The sequence below is a fragment of the Pristis pectinata genome, chromosome 1, assembly GCF_009764475.1.
Source record: "Pristis pectinata isolate sPriPec2 chromosome 1, sPriPec2.1.pri, whole genome shotgun sequence".
Taxonomy (NCBI): Eukaryota; Metazoa; Chordata; class Chondrichthyes; order Rhinopristiformes; family Pristidae; genus Pristis; species Pristis pectinata.
This window is the reverse complement of record NC_067405.1, coordinates 123,450,345-123,476,852: the sequence shown is the minus strand read 5'-3', so window position 1 is coordinate 123,476,852 and position 26,508 is coordinate 123,450,345. Positions and strand designations below refer to the sequence as shown.

Below are 26,508 nucleotides of genomic sequence, written 5' to 3'. Positions count from 1 at the left end.
GAATTGGCTTGGTTCATAGTCACTAAAATTAACAAAAAAATGAGTCTGTGGCCTCATTGAAGCATGCAGGATTCATGGAACATTACAACACAGGAACAGGCCCTTCAGCCCATGATGTTGTGCTGAACTAATTAAACCAGTAATTAAATACCCAATTAAACTAATCCCTTCTGCCTCCACGATGTCCATATCCCTCTATTCTCTGCACATTCATGTGCCTGTCCAGAGCCTCTTAAACACCTCTATCATATTTGCTTCCACTACCATTCCGGCAGCACATTCCAAGCACCCACTAGGCTCTTTTTTTTAGAAAAAACTTGCCCTGCACATCTTCTTTTGAACTTACTCCCTCCTGCCTTAAATGCATGCCGTCAAGTATTAGACATTTTCACCCTGGAAAAAAGATACCTGCTGTCTATCTATGCCTCTCATAATCTTATAAACTTCTATCAGGTCTCTGCACAGCCTCTGCCGCTCCAGAGAAAACAACCCAAGTTTGTCCAGCCTCCATTATGGCACATGCCCTCTATAATCCAGGCAGCATCCTGATAAACCACTTCTGCACCCTCTCCAAAGCCTCCACATCCTTCCTATAATGGGAACCACCAGGATTGAGCGCAGTACTCCAGATGCAGCCTAACCAGATTTTTATAAAGCTCCAACATGATAACTTCCTGACTCTTGAACTCAGTGCCTCGACTAATAAAGGCAAGCATGCCATACTCCTTTACGGCCTTATGAGTAGCCACTTTCAGGGAGCTATGGACTTGGACCTCTGGATCCCTCTGTATATCAACACTCTTAAGGATCCTGCCATTAACTGTGTACTGTCCTTTCAACATTTGATCTTCCAAAGTGCAACACCTCACACTTGGCTAGATTAAACTCCCATCTACCATCCGCCCATATCTGCAACTGATCTACATCCCGCTGTATGCTTTGGCAATCTTCTACACTATCCATAACGCCACCAATCTTAGTATTGTCTGCAAACTTATTAACTCACCCATCCACGTTTTCATATGTTACAAACAGCAGAGGTCCCAGTACGGATCCCTGCAGAACATCACTAGTCACTGACCTCCAGCCAGAATAAGTCCCATCGACCATTACCCTCTGTCTTCTATGGGCAAAATCAATTCCAAATCCAAACAGCCAAGTCACCGTGGATCCCATGCATCGTAATCTTCTGGATGAGCCTACCGTAAGGGACCTTGTCAAATGCCTTTCTAAGATCCATGTAAATAACATCCACAGCTCTACCTTCATCAATCACCTTTGTTATCTCCTTGAAAAACTCAGGTCAGTACGACATGCCCTGCACAGCTATGCTGACTATCCTTAATTAGGCCATGATTTTCCAAATGCCCATAAATCCTATCCCTAAGACTCCTCTCCAGTAACTTCCCTACCATTGATCTGAGACTCACTGGTCTATAGTTACCAGGATTATCCCTATTTTTCTTCTTGAACAACGGAACAACATTAGCTACTCGCCAGTCCTCTGGGACCTCACCCGTAGCTAGAGGGGACACAAAGATCTTGGGCAAGGTCCCAACGATCCCATCTCTTTCCTCTCTCAATAATCTGGGGTATATCCCATTAGGCCCTAAGGACTTATCCACCTTGACATTCTTCAAGAAACCCAACACTACCTATTTCTTTATCTCAAAATGTCGTAGCACATTAGCATGCTCCACACTGATCTCACTTTCCTCTACATCCTTCTCCTCGGTAAATACTGACGCAAAGTTTCGGAAGGGGCATTGACAGGGTAGATGTTGAAAGGCTGTTTTCTTTGGACTGACTGCGGAGAAAACTATTTTCTCAGAGGGTTGTGAATCTTTAAAAATTTTCCACCCCAGTGAGTCATGGATGCTTAGTTGTGGCTTATATTAAGTTTTAGTGATAATGTTTTGGATACTCAGGGATTTGAGGAATATGAAGGTCAGACAGTGAACTTAAGATAGATCTTATGAATGGTGAGGCATGCCTCGAAGGACTTCACAGCTTTTTCCCTGCTCCTAACATTTGCATTCCCATGTAAGAAATGCCAAAATCAAAGCTGGTTGTGGCCATGTAGTGGCTTATGTACAGTGATTTCATCTTTTGGATCAAGATTTGGCTAATCTGAAGGAATGGGATGCAAATTTCCACTTTTTCACGGTTTTAAGTATCTTGTGTGAAATGATTATGGTTATTACCCAACCAGCTAATTTTAAGCAAAAGGTACCCATGTGGTGATATCCGTCTTCCTAATGGTGGTGAAGTAGACTATGATTTTTGGGTGGCACACTGAATTGCAATGCTGCCACATAGCTCTAGTTCAAACCTAAACTCTGGCCAGTTTTTGTGTGGAGTCTCCAAGTTCTTTCTGTGACTACATGGGTTTCTGCTGGATCTCTCAGTTTCTTCCCACATTTGAAAGATGTGTTGGTAGGCTAGTTGGTTAGTGTAAAATTACCCCGTGGGTGGTAGGAGAATCCAAAACTAGAGTTGATGGGCATACGTGAAACAATAGTTTGCAGGGAAATAAGTGGCAGAATGGTGTTGCTGTGAGAGCCAGCTGAATGGCAGCCTCCTATGTCATAAGAATATATGAAATGATTATGGCAAGTTTATCAGGCAGAGTATTTGGAAACCTTGCCCTGCTCATAAGCAACATCATACCTGACCTGGGAACTCTGGATGAGGATACTAAGTTTGAAAATGTAAATTCTCAGGGCAAGAAGCATAAGGAGAAAGCTTATAGGAATAGGATGCTAAATGTTGCAAAGTTGATTTTATTACCCCCATGAGGATGAGCTTTATGGATTTAACTGAAGTTGAGGCAATTTTCAAAATAAGAAAGTGTCCTGTATATGCAGGAAAAAATAAATACATGACCATGCTCATTTTCTACGAATGATCAGTCCATATTGGCAGAAGGATAATGACCACTTTATGGAATTGTTCCATGCAATGGTGCACTGTTACTTCTCCAATGATATACTATCTGTAGCAGAAGAGACATCCATGGACTTCTGTACAGTCCTGGAGTCCTTTAGTGCTTTGGGTAATGTGTTGTTTCCTCCTATCACATCTACAAACTGTAGAATCTGTCAAACTAAGGCGGAGCACCAAATGGTCATTATTTGGTACTGGATGGTATTTGGCAATGAATCTTAAGGTAGTGACGAAAATACTGTCACAGCAGCTTACAACTATGACTTAGATAACTCCTCATCCCAAAGGCATTCTTAATTAGTGCACAGAATTAAACTTGATAATTACATAAAATGGAAGAAAATATTGTTGACAGTGTTAATTGCTGTGTTTGAGGCATAGATAGGACAGTATAAGTACCCATAATTGATACATTTGAATAAAATTGGCTGAAAAATAATTTGTGCAACATTATATCACCATTTGAATGTGCGTTTATAAAAGAAATTACAAAATGCAGAAAAATGAGTTGTCCATTAGTCACAGATGGAGAATAGATTCCTAGGCCTTTGGAAGTGTGTCACAGCTGCCTACCTGTCAACATGTGGATGTAATTAGCAATCTGTGGTCTTGGTCACACTTCAATATTCAATAAAAGCTATAATGTTTTTTTAAAAAAAATTACTCATCTATTCAGTGAATTAAATAAATCTAATATAATGTGATTATTTTAAAGGTTAAGTTTGGATTATCTTGGTTAAGTACTTGGGAGTTAAGTGAGAAAATTATTAGGACATACACATTTTTCAAATGTTACATTTATTGTTGAGCATAAGATGCAAATGGATTGATTTTGCATACTAATTTGAGACATAAAATATCATAAAATTCAAATAACTGGAAGTGCCTTTAAGTCTCCCTTTCCGTGCTAGTAGCTATGTTAACCATAGGCTTGGGCTAAAATAGTTGATGATGTAACCCATTTATTGCAAAACAAGTAAAACAGCAAAACCTTGTTCTTGGGAGAACTTCTTACTGTACAAGAGAAAATGGCAATGCTTACAAAGTCATCCAACAATTGTAATGATTTCCAAAATTTGTAGTATAACTTGTCTCGGTTATCCCACTTCAGTTTCAAACTAACTTCCCATGTATGGTTTTGTTTTTCATTCTATGAAACAAAGATTTAGCAAAAAAATTATAATGCTTGTTTTATGTTTAATACTGTTAGGCAAAGTTGACAAATTCCCATCAAAAATTTGAGGTTTTTTTAGTTAGACATTGACAATAGCTTATGTTTAGCTTTTTGAACTAAGAGATCTGCAGAGTTCACAAATCTTTGGAAGATGTAATAAAAATTAACTTTGCTTCAGAAATACTGCTTCAGATCCACAAGTAGTCACAAAGGAGGTACTTGTGTCATGAGAGGTGGGGTAGGTGTGAAGAGGTGAGGATAAAATGCATCTTATTAATATCATCAGCACAATTCAAGGACAGTGATCAGTGGGTGAGGCTTCATTACAGCTGAACTTGAAAGCTTTTGCTGCTGAAACCACTTCACAGGCTGTATGGCACAGAGAGAGGCCATTTCACTCAACCAGTCCACACCGGCATTTTGTGCTCCACTTCAGTCACCTCTGATCGTCTCTCAACCAAATCTATCAGCATAATCCTCTATTCCTTTCTCCCACATTTTTGTCCAATCTCCATCCATTCTCTTCCCTTCAACCAACCACTCCCGAAATCTTCAAGTTCCACATTCTTGCTGCTCTTTGGGTATAGAACATTCTTCTGAATTCCCTATTGGATTTTTTTGTTGGTGACTTTTTATATTGGTAGCCTCTTATTATGCTCTTCCCCACAAGTGGAAACATTGTGTCTTCTTTATCAAAACCTTTCATAATTTTAATGACCTCTTTTAAGTCTCCCCTCATCTTGCTCTTAATTGGTGAATATGTACTCCAAGATCCCTGTGTTCTTTCACCTCATCCATGCTTTAGAATGATATCAGTGGGTCTCCCTAAGATTCTCCCTTAGTGGTTGTTATCAGAATAGGAAGCTCAAAGGTGGGGTGCTCCACTGTCAGCTTTTCATAATCACTGAGACACATTTCCCTTCTCCAGCACCTGAAGCAATGCAGGATTTTCCTTCAAGTTAGGAGTCAGTTTAGAAGTTGCTATTGATCAACGTATTATCAATGTATGTGTTTTATTGGTTTTCCATGATCCACTGTGATTTGGTGACAATGAACATGGTGATCATGCAATGGCATTGGAAGGAAATACCCAGAATAATTCAAACAAGACACAATGCACTTGTAGAGCTTTACAGTTTTTAATATAGGTGTATAAATGGCCTGAGAAAAGTGATAACTGCAATTTCAATGCGACTACTGGTCCACGCCAACTGGGGATTAAAAGACTGTACAAAAAATCCATGGTATTGTGTATGCTCCAGCTATCATTTTTATCATTAGCTGCTTTTGCTTGAAGTTTTGTACTTTTTGTGACTAATTCCAGCTAGAGAACAAAAAGTAAGATGCAATTTTCAACTGAGAACACACAGAGAAAGATATTTGTAGTGACCCAGATTTATGACAGAAAGATTAAAGGAAATGCTCTTTCTTTTTCTAATACTATTTACTTTCTAAGTACAAAGAGGCCAGCGATGGTTATTGCAATTATTCAATAAGGAGAACACTATTATTTCAACTGAACTGACAAACTTGGTAAACGAACATTACTTTTAGTCAAAAAAAAACAGCAGATGGAAATGATAGAAAAGGGTCATGTGTCCAGCTGGATTCATGAATTGCAAGAAATCTGTCATTTCACATTGGATAAGAGGATGAGGTAAAGAAAACTCATTAAATAATAAGATAGGTTTGAAGAGCTAATTGGAAGAAATTCACATCAAATGCAACATACTAAGGGTGAAGGTGGCTGCAAGAATCAGCAACGGAATTCAGCCCATCAGTAGTGAATTTGCAAGTTTTGGGAACTAGTTGAATTTTATCCTCCTGTTTTAATTAAAATCTCCCATAATAGCAATCAGACATGCAATAAGTCACACCATACCTGAAAAGAGGTTTATTGAACATGGATGTAAAATCATCTCTGCAGCCATTTGTCTTGAATATGGACAAACTTTCCATGGAATTTAAAATAAAAGTTCAAGCCTCATCAATGTTTATTACATCTTGTGCTTTTTATATCAATACTCAGTAATCACATTAATGCTCCAATGTAGTTTTTTATAATTCTAATCCAAATTTTTGCATATAATTTGTCAATACTCGGGGTTTCAGAGTATAATTATGCAATTTTTAGACTAAAAAGTATTTCTTGAATTAATTTAAAAGATCAAATAATTTAAACAAAAAGATCACGGAATTTTAAAACCAGCAGGATGAGGGATGGTGGAGAACAGTTTGAGACCACTTGGCTAAGGTCTGATGTGTTTTCCTGTGACTCCAGTGTGACCTTGTCCTTTTTGAGCTCCAAAAGGCAACACAATGTTTTCCAGGCCCACTAACGTAATAAAATAAAAGTAACAATCGGCACAGGTTTGGATAATGGGGCAGGATAATGGCGTGTAGCCTTCTTGTAGTCTTCAGTCAAGACTTGAGTCCCAAAGAAAACTTGGTGCTTGCAAGCCTAAAAAATTGCAGGATTGTTCAGCACAGTTTGTTTTGTTGCCATGGTGCTCTTGCACAGCTTGCCTATTTTTCAATCTGAATGAAGATTACCGTAAATAAGTACAATCCATCATCTGTTTGAATTCTCTGGGCTGTGCGCACCTCTAGAGGACCTTTGCTCTGGTCATCGCATTTGCACTCAATAACTGTACAAAGTGATGCTCCCAATATCAGCCTAAGTGGTGGAAGTTATTTTTCCATAGAATCACATGCTCACAGGCTGCGACCACCTCGATGGCTTTAATGAATGCCTTGCCCAAGGACTTCGATTGTAACTCGAGTCTCTGCTTGGAGGAACCATACAGTGGCTGCTTGCTTTGCCTGTTAATTGTAGGAATCGGCTGCAACATATATACAAAAGGTTTTACACACACTCCAAAGTTAGCAGTGCAAAGTGTTTTCTATTTAAGTGATTCAGGCAATTTTTATATATTTTTTTTCAAATTGAAGGCACTTGGTTTTATGGCATGTCATGAACAGAAGGTGGTTTGGTTTCTTCACTTCAGACAGATGACCAGTTGTGTTCTTATGGCCACAAGCAAACTCCTATTTAGCCCATGTACTATTTGTGCCCAGTTCACATACAATGGGCAGAAATGCATGCAGAGAGACCAAACGTGTAATAAAGCACAGCAAAGTTGACAGTGAAGGGGCAGGAAAGAAATTAAATGCTTGCTATGGACAATCGTGAGATCAGGTATTCACAGCAGAATGAGCAGCTGAGGACAAGGTCCCGCAGTTTTCTAATGCTTTGCTGAAAATTTCTCAAGGGGAGTAATTGTCAGCACTTCTTCTACCCTGTTTCCAGTAGGAATTTTTTTTTTTTGTTGGCCATCCATTTTGTCTCCTGTTGACAAGCATCACCATTCAACTGTAATAAAACCAGCTAAATCTTTGTGCTTTGACAAATTTTCTAAGCTCGCTCAGAGCCCATCAAGATGCAGTTGTATTTTCAAATCCCTCCAAAGCAAGAACAACAAAAAAAATCTTTCTTGGGTTGACTATTTTTCATAGGAACACTTTGTTTTTTATTCAAATCTGGCACCTTTCTCACTCCCATGATGCTTTTCATCACCAATTGTACTGTCGAAATCTGCAGTCAGCTGATGAATCTTTGGTAATTATTTTTGAAGGTCCATGTATAAAGATTCATTCTTTGTGCAATGCCTGATGAATCTTTTCACAGCCTCTGCCGTAATAAGGTCACCTTCGATGGCTTAACATGGCGATGAGAAGAGTGACTGGAAACAGCCATATATGTATCAATACAGAGACTGCACCACCAGTTTTCAAATCTAGATTAAGAAAGAAATCCAAATTAGTAAACTTCTTAAAGGTAAGACTGTTTCAAGGCTACAATATTTTAAATCATCGTTTCTATTAAAATAATGAATAGTACCTGGTTGCCTTACAATTTCTCATTTGTGACTAGTTATACAACAGAATAAGACATTAAATGAATTCCACCAATGTCATATAAATGTTGCTCTCACAAAGGAGAGGATAGAATACTTGATTAAATATTCAAAACATGCAGTGCTAGAAATAGAGACTTAGGGGTTGGAAAGGAAGGATTGCTTTAACGGAGTGCGGAATGGGCATTTGTGCCTGGGGGATTTGCATAACTTTTACACAGTTCTCCCAATTTTGCTTCCATCCAGGTGCCATTTAGGGTTGTTGTTGTTTTAAAATAAAATCTGATAAAATAGACAATTTAGAACTGCTGGTAATATTATTAGTTGATTCTACCCTGTGCTTCTCTTAGAATTGCTTTGTTCTTGAATTGTTAAACCCTGCACTGATGACATGTATCTTTTTGTAGAAAGGATAAGATTGAAGATCAAAAAAAGTTACATTTATACAGAACCTTTCATGACTTTAGTACTTCCTAAAGTGCAATGCAGACAATAATTTCTCTTTTGAAGTGTAATCACAGTACTGTACTACTTTATGAAACACAGCAGCCAATTTACTTACACGACCCCTGAACACAGTGATGAAATAACTGACCACATGATCTGTTGTTTTTTTATTATTACTAATTAATATTTGGGATGAGGGCAAATATCACAGAGACAGTTAGTAGCTTTTAGCAAACCAATCTTTTCGGTATGCACTCTTAAAGCTCTTTTACTGCTTAAAAGAAAAGCAGTAAGATTTTTTTTCATTGAAGAGATAGTTGAGCTGTGCAAAGGGATTCTAAACATGGTCTTTTACCTAATGGTTTTTGTGATTATTTTGATATGTTAATCAAGGTGCAAGAGGTCCCCTTCCTTGGAAAGAATCAGTCCACAATGTGGTGATGGAATTATAGTAAATGAAATAAAAAGGTACTGGAAGAGATCTTGCTAGACGTAACCCACAAATATTTAGCTATTTAAAGGGACTTCAGTGCATACATTGCCAAACATGCAAGTTTAGGACCTTCTGTAGACTTGGAAGGATAAATCTTGTGCCTTGATAGATCCAGAAGAGGATTTGAGACAATCTTGTCTATTAGGTTTAATTTAGTTATGGAAAGGGACTGATCAAGTTATTCAAGTTTTAAATTGGGGCAAGGCAAATTTTGATGGTATTAGACATGAACTTGCACAAGTTGATTGTGGAGCAGGTTGTTTGCAGGCAAGGGGATGTCTGGCAAGTGGGAGGCTTTTAAAAGTGAAATAACAAAAATTTGAGGTCTACGTATTCCTGTTAGATTGAAGGGCAGGACTAGGGGACCCTGGATGACAAGGGATATTGAGGGTCCAGTTAGAAAAATAAAAGGCGGCATGGTTAAGGTTTAGGCAGCTGGGATCAAGTGAATCCCTGGACAAATATAGGGGATGCAGAAGTATATTTAACAAGTAGGTCAGAAGAACAGAAAGGGGGGCATGAGGTAGCTTTGGCAGAGAACATTAAGGAGAATCCAAAAATATTTTATGTATATTAAGGGAAGAAGAGTAACCAGAGAGAGAATACAGCCCCTCAAAGTGGACATCTGTGTGTGGAGCCACAGGAGGTGGGCCAGGTCCTTGATGAATATTTCTTTTCTGTTTTTACCATGGAGAAAGACGTGAGGACTTCGGACCTTGTGATAGTTAATGGTGATGTCTTGTGGATAGTCCCCACTACAGCAGAAGAGGAGCTGGATGTCTTGAAACGTATTTTTAAGATGTTACTAATAAATAAATATCTTAATATGTACATGGAAACACCCAGTGAAATGTGTCTTTTTGCGTTGCTGAGAATGTTCTGGGGGCAGCCCGCAAGTGTGGCCACACATCCGGCGCCGACATAGCATGCCCACAGCTCCTAACCTGTACGTCTTTCTGGAATGTGGGAGGAAACCCACGCAGACACACTGGGAGAAACGTACAAACATGAAGGTAGATAAATCTCCAGGGCCTTATCAGGTAAGCCAAGAACATTGTGGGGAGTTAAAGAAGAAATTGTGGGAACCTAGGCTGAGAGATTTGCATCATTGTTAGCCACAGGAGAGGTGCTGGAAAACTGGAGGGTGGCTAATGTTGTTCCTTCATTTAAGAACGGCTGCAAAGAAAAAACTTAGGAACTGTAGACCAGTAAACCTAACATCAGCGGTGGGTAAGTTACTGGAGAGGATCCTGAGGGATAAGATATACATTCATCTGGAAAGACGGGTTGATTAGGGATGGTCAGCTCGGCCTTGTCAGAAATGCAGTTCTACCTCCTCTCTTTCTACCACCTCTATCCCTCCCATAGCACTGTACCCTGGAACATTTAGCTGCCAGTCCTGTCCCTCTCTTGGCCATGTTTCTGTAATGGCAATAATATCCCAGTCCAATGTATCTATCCATGCCCTAAGTTCATCTGCTTTACCTGTCAGGCCACTTGCATTGAAATAAATGCAATTTAATCCAATGGTCTTTCCTCACTCCCTGCCATACTGCTTCCTGTCTTGTCTATTAATCTTATTGTCATTGAGTTCCAGCTCAACTTCCAGCCTCCCATCTGCCTCACTTCTGCTTTGGATCGCACCCCCCTGCCATCCAGTTTAAAACCCTCCCTAGTAGCACTAGCAAATCTGCCAGTTTAGGATATTGGTCCCCCTCCAGTTCAGGTGTAACCAGTCCCTCTTGTACAGGCCACATCTGTCCCAGAAGAGATCCTAATGGTCCACAAATCTGAATCACTGCACCAACTCTTCAGCCACGCACTCATCCTCTGTATACTCCTATTCTTATCCTCACCAGCTCATAGTACAGGGAGTAATCCAAAGATTACTGCCCTCAACATACTGCTTTTTAACCTCTTTCCTAACTCCCGATATTCACTCAGCAGGACCTCATCCCTTCTTCTACCCTTGTCATTTGTGCCAATGTACACAATATTTTTAACATTTTAGCAGTTAATTAAATATATTTATTTCAATTTTAAGTTTTTATATGCATCTGATTGTGAGAGACATTTATAAACTTTAAAAAAAAATCCTTCATCAATTTTTGAACTAGCAAAGCTGAGGGCAGGGCTTTTATGACTTGTCAAGGTATTTTGGGGACACAACCACCTTGCAGCTGGAGGCTCAGCAGCTGCTTTGAGCCTGCGAGATTAGTCCTCCTGGGACCCAAACGTGCTAAATACAGGTGGTGGCCTGTGATTCCTGCCAGCAAAATCTAGCCCAGAATGCTATAAAGAATACAGTAGCTTCTTGCTTGTCTTCCATTACTACCTTTCTAAAATCTTTAAGGTTTATGCCTCTGATGTTATCTTAAGCAGGAAAAGCAAAGAAGCATGAACTATATAGCTAACAAAGAGTTATTACAATTCAACAGCACCAGAAGAAGTCTTTATGGATTATAGAACAGCAGCACCTGGAGAAATGTCATTCAGCTTCAGGCATCTGACCACTTAAACAGTGAGAGCTAAACTTTTTTTAATTTACTGATGCTTTTAATTGTGTTTCAGCATGCACCCTTGATCACTAGTTACTCCATAAATAACACTAATTAACTGAAGTTTCAATTGCAAAATATCAAACTTGTATTTTGGAATAAAAACAGAAAATTCTGAAAAAACTCACGTCAGGCAGCATCTATGGAAAGGTAAAAAAGTAAAATGCTTTGGGTTGAAGATCCTTTGTCAGGACTGAAATATTAACATTTTCTCTTTCCATAGATACTGCCTGACCTGCTGACTGTTCTCAGTTTTTATTTCAGATTGCCAGCAGCTGCAGTTTTTTGATTTTCATTCATTTCTAGAATTATCTCAGTGGCATTTTGGTTGACCTTGCCTCAATTTCTATTCCATAGTTAACACCTGCAAAAATACAGTGTAACATGTTTTTAAAGAAGTTAATTAAAAGTGTGTTCTGGTTATAATAGGAATAACATTTGCTAGTCTGGCACTACAAAGTGCCAAATGTGTTGGCTTGTTGTAGTTTTAACTGTGCTTAAGATAATAGACTAGCATGCTTCAGAAACTCTAAGCAAGGCTAATTAAAAAGCTGGGAACATCACTTTCTGAGAACCTTAGTGCATGCAACTCACACAGAACTTGTTGCTAATTCACCTATGCTAATTTTTTATTTTATTTATTTACAGAACACAGAGTATTGGCCACTCAGCATGTGTCTGGCAAGGCCATTTACTTCTAAGGAAAGTGTGGCAGGGCTGGAGTTGTGGACTTTTTATTCCAGGTTTACTTCATTATGTGAATTTAAATTCCCAGCTCTTGTTGGTGGGATTCAGACTCGTGTTCCTGAATCAAAATCTAGACTTCTGGATGCAAGTCCAGTAACTTAATATTTTATCCTTTGAAATCAAGACCACAGTCAGGGGTTCCATCCAGTAAACGGATAGCTGCTCGTAAACCCAGAGCTCTCTGGAGGAGCAAGGTTCTTTCCTAAGCATTGTAGATAATAACCCATAGTAACAGCATGATTGCATTCTGCATGCTCCTTTTCTTTAGGGTCTTCTATAAAAATGTGGTTCTGTTACATATTGAACGGAAGTAATATACATCCTTAACAATTAGAACTGGAGTGTGGTAGGTTGTAAACCTGTTTTTAGGAAGTGCATACTTTGTCCAGGTAACCCTAGTCAGCTTACCATTGGGGGAAAAAGGATCAGCTCCTGACCTGTAATACTTTGATGCCAGCAACAGCCATCTTATATCTCTCCTGAATTTTATTTTCATTTACTTCAAAGGAAACAAAGATCAGGACATTTATAAAACAGCCTTTTTTTTGCCCTTTTGAAGTTGTATATTAACGAGTGTGTAGCTTGGAGAAACCAGAGAATAAACAAGGTTTAAAAAGGGGAACTAAAATGGAGAAGAATGAAATTGGTTGTCATTTATTTTCCAGGAATGGCATCAAAGTCCTAGAAAATCTGGTATACAGTTTGGGTTCTCTGCAACACATGTTACATTTATCTGGATAAGACTTCTGAAAATTAAACTTAAATGTTAAGATCTTGCATCAAAATGACTGAATCACAACAGTATCATTTCAGGTTTAAATAAATGTTTTTGTATTTTAAATGGGTCTCATCCTAGTTGCTTTGTTGGCTAGTTGCTTATCCAATGACTTGGCTATGTTCTATAAATATTAAAATGCTGATTTTGTTTCCAGATATTTTACTTACTGTTGCGAGGCTGATCTACCTTCCGGCACTCCCCTTCTGTTACAGTTATGTCATCGATTGCAATATCCCCCTCTATACCAGGCCCCCGAATGCCTTCAAATATCAGCTGTATAAATAACAATAAAGATTAGTCCTGCAAGCAAACACATTGTGTTAACACGCATGTAAGGGTAGGAATAGGAGGATAGGACAAAAGGGAGGGTGAAGAGCTGGTGCAGTCCGAGGGAGGGTTTGCTTCAACCACTTGGACCACAGGGAGCTCTTGAGCTCTTCTGGGGCAGAGGTGACCTGTACAAGAGGGATGGGTTGCAAATGAAATGGAGGGGGATCAATATCCTCATGGGGAGGTTTGTTAGTGCTGCTCAGGAAGGTTTGAACTAGTCAGCTGTGGGGAGGGGGAAATATGAGACCCAAAGTAGTAATGCATCAGATAAGAAAGTTAAAGCAAGGGCAGGACAGGGAGCATGGAAGGCCTGATAGGCTAAACTGTATTTACTTTAGTGTAAGAAGCCTCACAGCTTAAGCAGATGAACTCACAGCACGGATCAGCAATAATAATACTATAGCTGTTATGAAAACATGGTTGAGGGTATGGAAGGATTGGCAACTCAGTTTTCTAGAGTTTTGATGCTTCTGGTGTGACAGAGGGGTAGGTAAGAGGGGGGAGCATCCATATGAGTAGAATTTAGGAATAAAAAAAGGGGTGGTAACTTTCATGGGATTATAATTATAGCTCCCCTCCAATAGTGGGAATTAGAGATGCATATATACAGGGAAATCACAGATAGGTAGAGGAATAATTAGGTTCTAATAGTAGGTGATTTTAACTTCTTTGATATTGACTGTGACTGCCTTAGTGCTAAAGGATTAGATGGGGCATTATTTGTTAAGTGTGTCCAGGAAAGTTTTCTGAAGAAATATGTGGAGCTACACTTGACCTTCTCTGAGGAAATGAGGCAGGGCAAGTGGCTGATGTGTCAGTGAGGAGAGTACTTGGGGCAGTGAGCATAATTCTATTAGTTTCAAGACTGTCATGGTAAAAGGTAGGATGGTCCTCAAGGTAAAGTCCTAAATTGGGGGAAAACTAATTTCAATGGCATCAGACAGCAACTTGAAGGTGAAGGGACATCGGGCAAGAATGAGGCTTTTAAAAAATGAAATAAGAATTCAGGGACAGCATGTTCCTGTTAGAGTCAAGGTCAAAGCTGGCAAGATTAAGGAAACTTGGTTGACGAGGGATATTGGGGATCTGGTCAGGAAAAAGGAGGCATATGCCAGGTATAGGCAGCTGGGATTAAGTTAGCCCCTTGAGAAGTACAAGGGACGTAGGAGTACACTTAAGGAAATTAGGAGGGTAAAAAGGGGCCATGAGATACCCTTGGCAGATAATCCTAAAAGATTCTACAAGTATATTAAGAGTAAAAGGGTAGCTAGGGAGAGAGTAAGTCCCTTTAAGGATGAGTGTGGTAATTATGTGTAGAGCCACGGGAAATGGGCAAGGTCTTAAATAAATACTTCACGTCTGTTTATACCATGGAGAAGGACCTGGAAGCTAATGACTTCAGGGGAGGGAACAATGATATCCTAGAGCATATCGACTTTATGAAGGAGGAGGCATTGGAGGCCTTGAAAAGCATAGAAGTGAATAAATCCCCGGACCTCATCAGAATGTTATGGGAAGTAAGAATGGAGATTGATGAGTCCCTGGCAGAAATGTTTGTATCTTCATTATCCACAGGTGAGTTACAGGTAGATTGGAGTATAGCAGGAAGGGCAGCAGAGATATTCCTGGAAACTACAGACAGTAAGCCTTACATCAGTGGTGGGAAAGTTATTAGAAGGGATTCTGAGAGGCAGAATTTATTTACATTTGGAAAGGCGAGGACTGACTACGGATAGTCAACATAGCTTCGTGTGTGGGAAATCATGTCTCACAAATTTGATTGAGTTTTTTGAAAAGATGACCAAGAGGATCGACGAGGGCAGGGCAGGAGATGTCTACATGGAGCTTAGCAAGGCCTTTGACAAGCTCCCGCATAGTAGGTGAGTCCAGAAGATTACAACACATGGGATCCAGGGTGAGTTAGCCAATTGGATACAAAGTTGGCTTGCTGGTAGGAGGCAGAGGGTGGTTGTGGAGGGCTCTTTTTCAAATTGAAGGCTTGTGACCAGTGGTCCCTTGTTATTTGTCATACACGTTAATGACATGGATGAGAATGTAGGTGGCATAGTTAGTAAGTTTGCAGATAACATCAAAATTGGTGGTACATTGGACAGTAAAGAAGGTTATGCAAGATTACAACAGGACATACATCAACTGGAAAATGGTCAATACAATGGCAGATGCAATTTAACTCAGACAAGTGCAAAGTGTTGCATTTTGGGAAGTTAAATCAGGGCAGGGCAGGACATATACAGTGAATGGCAGGGCTTTGGGGAGTGTTGTCGAACAGAGAGATCTTGGGATACAAGTACATAATTCCCTGCAAGTGGCAACGCAGGTAGATAGAGTGAGGAAGAAGACGTGTTGCACACTTGCTTCATCAGCTGAGGCATTGAGTACAAAAGTTGTGATGTCATGTTGCAGTTGTACATAACACTGGTTAGGCCGCATGTGGGGTATTGTGTGCAGTTCTGGTCACCGCATTACAGGAAAGATGTGATTAAGATTGAGAGGTTACAGAAAGTATTCACAGGCATGTCCCTGGATTGGAAAGCTTGAGTTAGAAGGAGAGATTGGATAGGCTGGGTCTATTTTCCCTGGAGTGAAGGAGGCTGAGAGGTGACATGATGGAAGTATATAAAAATATGAGAGGCATAGATAGGGTAGATAGTCAGTGTTGATTTCCCATGACAGAGGTGTCTAAAAACTAGGGGGCATAAGTTTGAGGTGAGAGAGAGGTGGTTTAAAGGGGATCTGAGGGGTACATTTTCCACACAAAGAGTAGTTGGCATCTGGAATGAGCTGCCAAAGGAGGTAGTGGAGACAGGAACAGTAAAAACATTTAAGAGGCATCTGGACAGGTACTTGAATGAGCAAGGCATAGAGGGATATGGAATTAATGCAGGCAAGTCTTGATAGGACTGATGTTCACCATAGATATGGTGGGCCGAGGGGCCGGTTTCTATGCTGTACAACTATAACATAATTTTCTAAACAGCAGGTTAAAGGAAGCACTGTTAAAAAACATTCAAAGTACAGTTTAATAATTTCACATTCAACGGGTGGACTACAAACCACTTGCACAAAAAAGCTGTACTTTCTCACTTCAAATACTTAAAACTTGCTTTTGCTGCAAACCTGTGCTCCCAGTGAGAAGTTACCGTTACAAAGTGCATGCTTCTGAAATAGCAATACAACATTATTGATACCAGTCACTGGCTTGCCTGCTTTTAGAAATGCTTCTTGTTGGAAGTGCAGCCTGGGAAGTGCATTTTATTTATCCTTATATGTGCAATGGCAGTAATGAAGGAAGGCATATTTTCCTTCCCAGTAACACCAAACCTTCCCAAACTTTTTATGTTTGATATATGGTTCATTTTACCCTGCTTAAAGTGCCAAAGATTCCATTTTTGCTGAACACCTAATACCAAAACACATTGATTCTTCCATTTGAAGTACTGCTAACCTTAATAGACTCGAATATCAGAATGTATTGAAGTGGACTCACAGCCACTGTTGTGTAGCGTTAAATTGCCCAAAGCAATTTAGAATCCTGAAGACCTCTCATCGACCAGGAACGAATTTGAACACTGTTCCAGAAATCATTTCCCAAGTAGCAGTATGCTACGTTGGAGCATTTCTTTTAATAAACCTGGCCTGTTATACTACTCCAATTCAATTTGAACCTGTCCAATTCACTCATTCCTTTTCGGTCTGTACCGACCAATACATTTTCATTTGAATTCCGAGCTGAAGCTGTTTCGGAAAGAACAGACTACATTTCCATACAGCCTTTCACTTCCTCAAAAAGTGTTTCACAACCAATGAATTATGAATTCTACTTATAGTTTTGCAGCCAAATTTGTAGACAGTTAATTTGCCCACAGGTACGTCCTACAAAAAACAGATTAACCAGCTAATCCCATTTGTTGACTATAGTTAAAGACTAAATGTCTTCAAGGAAAATTGGCTGCTCTTTGATCATCTGTGCCTCCTTGCACAGGCAGACAACAGCTTGATTTAACTTCTCATCCAAAAGGTTGCAGCACCAAACCACACAGCATTCCTTCAGCACCCCACTAAATTATCAACATTGATGATGTGCTCAAAACCTTCATTTGGGTTTAAATTCCTGGTCTGCATTCTATGCTACAAATAAAACTTCTGTTTGCTCTCATGATAATTACAATAGTGAATTTTTCACTGATATTTACTAATGGCATAGATAGAGTGGACAGCCAGCACCTTTTTCCCAGGGCAGCAATGGCCAAAACTAGAGGACATTCGTTTAAGGTCAGAGGAGGAAAGTTTAGGGGAGATGTCAGAGGTAGGTTTTTTTTTACACAGAGAGTGGTGGGTGCCTGGAACATGCTGCCAGGGGTGGTGGTAGAGGCTGATACAATGGAGACATTTAAAAGACTCTTAGATAGGCACATGGATGTACGAAAAATGGAGGGTTATGGGCTGTGTAGAAGGGAAGGGTTAGATTGATCATGGAGTAGGTTTATACAGGTCAGCATAACATCGTGGGCCAAAGGGCTGTGCTGTACTGTTCTGTATTCTATGTTCTAATGCTTGCTTGATTGCCAAAATCAACCACATTGGTTGTCCAATGACCATTCTTGGAAACCATATAGAAATTTTGGGTTTATCTGAGTGAGTGATTTCTTTCAATAAATCTACTCTCCTTCACCAACTCTCCTCTCTAAATAGGACAGAGCATGTGAACTATGGCCGACTGGCAAGATACAAGGAATAAGAGCAAGAGTTGGCCATACAACCCCTCTAGACTGCTCAATATGGCAAATGCAAGGTTTGGGTGAGTTGCACTAACAAGTAGAATTCTGGAATTTAGTCACCAAGAAGTTGCTCTTTTCTGAAGAGCCCATAATGAAAACTCAAAGCAGCTTATGGTTCTACCTGCCCAGCTTTGCAACTTCAGTACAACTGCAATTTCCATGGACAATTATACAAAATACATGCACTGCAAACATCTCTCAATCCATGAAACACTCTGCAAAGTAATGAGGCAGAATTGTCGGGTGTTACTACCTGACTTCACAGCTGTAGCTTAAGCTATGAAACAGGTCAGACTAAGGAAATCACTTATTCTTCAAGTTCTTAAGCTTTCCCAAAATGACTCCATGTCAAGTTAATTGTGTAAAGATCAATTTTTAAGTACAAAAAAGAAAGTTGTCCAATATTTTAACAGATGTAACAAAGCCAGGCAGTAATTGCTGGAAAGGAGGCTGGTTCATAAGCTGCACACTTTCCCACTGTGCCAACAGATCCGCTTGCCAGGAGGATGGAGTATGGGCCACCTTGGTCTGGGCTCTCTTGTGGTTTTCCAATGGTGGCTGCACACTTTCTGACACAATTTCACCAGACTGGTAGCTATGGGCATGGTTCTTCCAGTCATCGCTGAGAATGGTGAATTTCTTCAGAATTTGGTTGATGTTGTCTCTGTATTGGAGCTTTGTCTTTTCTCTGTACTGCAAGGGCTTCTCAAAATGGCCATAGGGCACAGCTTTTATCAGGTGATCTTGAGGCATGCTTCGTCTGTTCCACATATCTATGATCATCCAGTATCGTTCACTAGGTCAGTCTAATTAAGGATTTCATTGTTGGTGAACCATTGTCCCTAAGTGATTCCACGATTTTTCTGAGATTTCAAAGGTGGAAACCTGTTTAGTCTCCATTTCCGTTTGGAGCACAGCTGTAAAGAAGAGAAACACAGGACAAATCCTGATGGATGGATACCATTATGTTCAGACCAAGAACTTGTTTTTCCAGACACCTGAGGTCAGTTTGCCAGAAGTGATAGCAGTTTGTGCCAATTTTCACACCAAGTTGTCCATCAAGGCTACATGAGCTGGTAAGAGTTAAGCTAAGGTAGCAGAAGTAATCCTCATTGTCCAGAGTTTTACTTGTGGCAAAGGTTTTGGGTAGAAAATGAGTACCCTGTGACAGCAGTTGTTTACCTGATATTGATTGCCAGGTAATTTGATCCAAGCATCAGAAAACTTGTTCATCGTGTTTCTTCAGTTCATCAACATGATCCTGAATGGTGAACTGGTGACATGTCTTTTGCTCTGACATTGCCTGACTTCCATGAGGTAATGAAGACAACCTTCCAGGATGAGTATCATCCAAGTTCAGCATTAATACTTGTATGAACCAAGGCTGCAGCTTAACACTTGCTGCCTTCAGCATCTTTTCCATTCTTCTCAAGTACAACATTGAAAATGATCAGTCTGGCAAAATAGTTGAATCAATGGACAGCAGCTTATTCAACACCAGATGATTTCACAGAAAATACAAATTACTATACAGTGTGTGAAAACATATGACATATTCATGTATACATGCATGCATGCTCAGTGAGCTCGTGGTCAAAATAACAAGATGCATGTGTTTTAGCAATGCTCCACATCTTAGTGATTCACTGTGCTCCTGGGGCTATATACAGTTATAATAAGAGCCTGCCTGTATGTTACAAAAATCTTTCTTTCCTCAGCAAAAGAATTAATTGGAATTGACTAGCTCCTTTCATAGAGGTGCATTTTGCTTTATCCTCATCTTACGGCAGAGCATCAATATATTCATGTCAATTGCAAAGATTGACTATTTAATGCAGAAACAAGGGGTCCTGCAATCAGGGACAATTCAACACTATGAGCAGTCTCAGCCTACAGCCCGAAGCTTCAAACCCGACATGTGGTCCATCACCAATTCAGCCACCTCTGCAGCAATATCCATTTCCAGCCCCCTCCTCATTCCATTTATTGATGAGCTTCAGGTCAGGACTACCACCACCAAATAACTTCCTTGCTGGTCTTCCAAGCTCTACACACACCAAGTGATCACAGCTCTGAAGGTCACTGAGTAACACGCAAATTTGGGCTTGTCAAATGTACCTCCTGGATTTAATGACACCAATTGATGTTGCGAGTTGAGTGTTTTAAGTTTATAGGAATTGAATGATGACACCGCCACCACCACCACGCAACCCCTCCCCACCACCATTTATACGGCAGCAGGATCCTAGTATGCAGAACCCTTGTGTTCTGCAGCATATTCCTGCAACCTGTTCACTTGTTCAATTCTTTGAACATAGACAAATCTTGTGCAGATCATAATTCTACTTTAACTCAAAAACATAAAGACTATGATCAAAATTATCTTGGTCAATTAGTATCATTTACATAACATAATGAAACAAAGTAAAATAGGATGTAAGGCTAACCACACTGCTCTGACTTATTTCACTTACAAAGACTAAGCTCTCTGCCCTGTCCTACCTATCATGCAGGGCAGAACATTTACTTTTTCAATCTTTCTGCGGCACTTCACTGCTTGACTGTCAAGGTAGTTCAGTTCCCTGAATCGAATCTGCCTTTCTGTGTTTGCATCTCTTTTATGCAATACATAACCCATGTCAGTTTTTAATCAGAATTGACAACCTTGCACCCCAGAGAGGTGTCCTCCAGCATATTCTGGCAAATTCCCCAACTGGAACCAAATGAATGAAATCATTGCAGCTGAAAAGAAAGTGATCAGTTGCTGAAATGTCAAAGTATCCATTGCTTTCCCTTAAGTTGTTGGTTTCAGTCATCAAGTCAAAACCCAGTATATTTTTCATACATAATGTTAAATTTATCATCCTGTGAATTCTAAAAGACTTGTGTTAAAATAAAATTAAGTAACTCACATTAAAAAGAATAAACAAGTCTTAAATCTTATGCTGCCTCTGGAAGCTGATACAGCCACAATTTGGAAGCCTTATGATCACAAACTTTCCATCTGTACTTACAGACATTCCCTGGCAACCTGCTTGGTGCCCTTAAAAAGCCAAGGCTGTATCCAGTGGCAGCTCTGTGTCATGAATGCAGCATCAAATATTATCCCTTTCTCTCTCATACAAGGAGAATAAAAAAGGCTTTCCTGTGGGATCCTTGCATTTTAAATAGTCATTCATCAAAATAATTTATAAAATTGCAGGTTCTCTGATAGAGTTTCTAAGTATTCTGCAGGATAAAGACAGAAAGAAAAAGACAAGAACTTGTGTCCAGGTAGCACATTTCACAACCAATGAAGCACTTACTAACTGTTGTAGTATATGGAAATGTAACAGCCACTTTGTCAGATGCATGGATGCAGAAACAGCTCAAGGATAACGACTAGACAATATACTTCCGGTGGTGGTAGTTGGGAGAACAGCAGAAATTGCCTGCTGTTCTTTAAATAGAACTGTGGTATCGTCTACGTGCTCCAACATCTTGGTTTAAAAACTCTTCTTGAAAGACGGCATCTCTGACACCACAGCGTTCCTACAGTAATGTGTTAAAGTGTCGGCTTAGATCATAAGCTCAAGTTTCTGGAGTGGGATTTGAACTGATAGTCCATGGAATTGATGATTAGAATGGTATTACTAGGCCAAGGCTGGACAGAAGATATACAATGACCTGCAGTTTAATTCTTTACAGTCATTGTTTCATATATACAGGCATACAAACTGCCTGCCAAATTAGTCTCTTCACTTGTTCCAATCTTTTACTAATTAGAGAATGCAGGATGTAAATATGCAGCAGAAGCAGGTTCAGTCCTTTGTTGCATATTTCTGCAACATTATATGTGGTCTTTGTTAATTTATGAGTTTGAGTACTGTTGTCATACAACATCTGAACCATACTCTTGTTTTAAAGGATTGTAAACTCCATCAATCCTTTGGATCAGTTCATGAAGATTAGTGGACATAAGCAGATCATCTTTTAGAGTTAAGTGAAACAACTTGAAATACCATAGCATGCATCAGTTATTGGAAAGTCATAGCTTTCATGAATTGTGTTATGATGGGGAGGTGTCTCATAGGGGTGGTGGAGAGATCAGCCTGCGAGGGTGTGCAGTTTAGGCAGGCACTGGGGAAGAGAGCTGGGACAGGAATGGTGTAGGGTTGGGGCTGTGATAGGTTGGAGGGGTTTTGGGGTTTGGTGACACTTGTCATGCCTGTTCAGTTGTGTTGGAGGAACAGAGGATGAAGCAGGCAACAGGGTGGGGGCAGACCTCCTTTGCTTATAGTAAGGAGCTCTACCAGAACACAAGTACATTATGTGATTTTAATGGAGCCAGAAGGATTATCTTAAACTGTGTTGTTCAGTGATTGATGCCCAAAGTAAGTTTAGAAAATATCGCGACAGGAAGGAACAAAATCACTCTCTTTCATGATTGAAATTCAGTCACTCTCCCACAGGTCCCAAACGATTCAATAGTAAATGCTGCTTATGGCTTTGTCCCTGAAACAACCATATAAAAATAATGTGCTTTTGAATGACTCCCAAAAACCATTCCTTTGAGTCTTTTATTAATTAAGTGCCTCAGGTTTGAAGCCTGTACAAGGCCTTTGAGGAGTGTGATGCAAGGGATGCTGGAGGTCACTACTAAATTTTGTTTTAGCAGATTTAGTCAAACCCCAGTGGACTGCAAGTCAAAAACACATAATAGTTTAATTTAGTAGTCTGGGCTTTAAAAGACCTGGGCTTCTCTTGAGAATGAAAGCCACCTTTTACAAAAGAAAATAATCTTCTAAGGAAACAAATGATGGTGCCAAGCCAAAGTGAAGTGAAGGTAGCAATTACTGTCATAGAATGGCACTGCAGTGCAAAATATTTTATTTTCAAACACGTTTCAAACTTTACTCCATCAATGGAACAAAACTACCTCTCTGCATGGAATTCTTTACAGCGGATTCATTTCGGGGCTTGAGCAGACTCTGAAATTAGCTGCACACTGACCCGCTATCAACAGATCACATCACAAGGGGTCAGATCTTCCTTGGAGTTTGCTCCACTAATTGCTAAGTGGTAGAGCAAGACCTCTTTGTATCAAGTGATAAGGATGTTAAGCCTCACTCAAATCACGAGAGGTGTTATTTTCATATACAGGGTGGGAGACTCATGCTGCCTATCCAGTTGAAGTCAGAGGCCCTTTTCAGACCACAAATTAAGTAGCACAATAATTTTCCCTGCAGGGATTAAACTTGTGAAAAGCAAAGGTAATGGTTGTCCTCAGAATTCTCACTCTTCACATTCTCAGTGCCTTTTCTAGGTCTGCAATGAAATTTGTACTTGCCGCATAGCTTCCACTTTAGTTAGGTATGGAAGCTGGAGTTCCTGGTATCCCCTGGATGTTTGTAAGAGCCAGACAGATTTGCCCTGTGGGGAGTGGGAACTAACAAATCCCCAGACTGACAGATGTTGAGAGTCTGTTTCCCAGTCTGGCGAGTCCAGAAATAAGGACATAGTCCCAGCATGACAGACCATCTGGGTGTCAGAAAAGTCTCTTTACTTGTGGGTTTGTAAATCATCAGAATTCCCAACCCCAGAATTCAACACATCCATGGTCATTAACTGCATTCAAACAGAGCGATAGATTTTTGAATACATTTTGTTTTATAAATATTTGGTATCAAGTAATGAGCATTTGGGGGGTAAGTAGACTTAACAAACAGGATCAGTAATGATTGTATAAAGTGGTGGAGCAGACACAAGGGCCGATTCCACCTTCTGTGGCTTACCTTCTAATGAGCTTATTTTGGATTTATGCCTATCTCTTTGTGTCTTGTGGTCCACATGAATTTTGCCTGTTCATGTGTTGCAATTTCACTCAATAATACTGACCTAGTTTTCATCACAGTCCACTGTAGTTTGTATTTTTACAACAGAGTCAATTCATTGAACACTTGAGTCTCTCAGGCATAGCGGGCTATGGACCAAGTGCTGGGCAAAGCTATTAATACGGAAGGGTTCTCCCTGGTTGGTAAATTGGTTTATTATTGTCACATGTACAGAGGTACAGTGAAAAACTTTGTTTTGCATGCCATCCATACAGATCATCTCATCACATCAGTACATTGAGGTAGTTCAAAGGAGAACAATAACAGAATGCAGAATAAAGTGTTACAGTTACAGAGAAAGTGTAGTAAGGTACACAATAAGGTGCAAGGCCATGACGAGGTAGATTGTGAGATCAAGAGTCCATCTTATCGTACCAGGGGACATTCAATAGTCTTATAACAGTGATGTAGAAGCTGTCCTTGAGCCTGGTGGTTTGTGCTTTCAGGCTTTTGTATCTTCTGCCTGACAAGAGAGGGGAGAAGAGAGAATGTCTGGGGTGGGTGGGGTCTTTGATTATGCTGGCTGCTTTACCGAGGCAGCAAGAAGTGTAGACAGAGTCCATGGAGGGGAGGCTGGTTTCCACGATGTGCTGAGCTGTGTCCACAACTCCCTGCAGTTTCTTGCGGCCTCAGGCAGAGCAGTTGCCATACCAAGCCATGATGCATCCGGATAGGACACTTTCTATGGTGCATCGATTAAAAATTGGTAAGGGTCAAAGTTCTTTAGCATCCTGAGGAAGTAGGGGCACTGGTGAGCTTTCTTGGCCGTGGCATCTATGTGGTTGGACCAGGACAGGTTATTGGAGATGTTCACTCCGAGGAACATGAAGCTCTCAACCCTCTCGACCTCAGCACTACTGATGTAAACAGGGGCATGTGCACTGCCCCCCTTCCTAAAGTCAATGACCAACTCTTTTGTTTTGCTGACATTGAGGGAAAGGTTGTTGTCATGGCATCATGCCATTAGTCTCTCTATCATTATTTGAGATATGCCCCACTATGGTGGTGTCATCTGCAAACTTGTAGATGGAGTTAGAGCAGAATCTGGCCATGCAGTCATGAGTGTATAGGGCGTAAAGTAGGGGGCTGAGGACTCAGCCTTGTGGGTCATCAGTGTTGAGGATAATCATGGCAGAGGTATTGCTGCTTATCCTCACTGATTGTGGTTTGTTAGTCAGGAAGTTAAGGATCCAGTTGCAAAGGGAAGTGTTGAGTCCCAGGTCGAGGAGTTTGCTTGGAATTAAAGTATTGACGATGGAGCTGTAATCAATAAACAATAATCCAAAGCAAGTGGCTTTACTGTCCAGATGCTCCAGAGATGAGTGTAGGGCCAGGGAAATGACATCCAGTTGGCGTGGATGAGTTGGGCCAAATCCCCTGTTTCCATGCTGCATGATTCTATGGTTTATCAGCTTAGAGTCATACAGCACAGAAACAGGCCCTTTGGCCCAACCGGTCCATGCCGACCAAGATGCCTATCGAAGCTGCTCCCATTTGCCTGCATTTGGCCCATATCCTTCTACACCTTTACGATATATCTGTATCATGTACCTGTCCAAATGTCTTTTTCAATTTCATTATTGTACCTGCCTCAACCACTTCTTCTGGCAGCTCATTCCACATACATAACAAAAAACAGTTGCCCCTCAACATAGAACATAGAACACTACAGCATAGCACAGGCCCCTCGGCCCATGATGCTGTGACGACACTTCACCCTGCTCCAAGATCTATCCAACCCTTCCCTCCCACACAGCCCCCACCCTTCCATCATCCATGTGGCCATCCAAGAGCCTCCCAAATGTCCCCAGTGCATCCACCCCCACAACCTCCGCTGGCAGCATGCTCCACGCACCCACCACTCTCGTGTGTTCCATTAAAAAAAGCAATGGCCTTCAAATGATGGTGTTGTGCACCAGCATTCAGATACGGTGGAAATGTTACCTGCCCTAGCAGGTGCTACTCATGAAATTGAAGGGAAAAAGCACATAGTGTGGTTTTTGCTGCCATTCTGAACGGTGCTCTCTGCGAGAGGCAGTGCACCAGAACTGTTTACCCCTAGTAGGCAACTGTCTCTTTAAATCTGCCGTGAGGTATATGAAGCCTTTAATGTCATTTTGGGAATCCACAGGCACAATTCAGCATAGCCAAAGTAGACAACATTAAATGCTTAATAGTATTTTTGGAACAAATGGAGCAAGAGTGCTCCATTGGGCTCTGCAGAAACAACAGGCTTCCCTCTGCCTCATCTCAACATCCAAACCACAGCCCTTCAGTCAAAAGATCCTCCAGCTAATGTTATAGGGACAGCCCAGAGATTTTCCCATGTAGACTCCCAGAGGGACAGTAATGAGATCAAACATCCTACAAGACATCCAAAAGGATGCTGGCCAATTGTGCAAGTACCTCCCAATACATTGACCATACATTTCTCCTGCTGGATTGC

General features: G+C 40.5%; 1 protein-coding gene across 1 annotated transcript in view; it reads right to left on the bottom strand.

Annotated features, from left to right (window-relative positions):
- Positions 1–6,673: 6,673 nt before the first annotated feature.
- Positions 6,674–26,508, bottom strand: part of mdga2a (MAM domain containing glycosylphosphatidylinositol anchor 2a) — a 652,262-nt gene continuing 632,427 nt past the window's right edge. The window contains exons 17-18 of the mRNA XM_052017769.1: positions 13,228–13,333; positions 6,674–7,917 (exon numbers count right to left, since the gene is read on the bottom strand). Coding sequence (XP_051873729.1) covers positions 7,826–7,917; positions 13,228–13,333 — 198 coding nt within the window. The 3' untranslated portion in view covers positions 6,674–7,825. The remainder of the gene's footprint in view (positions 7,918–13,227; positions 13,334–26,508) is intronic.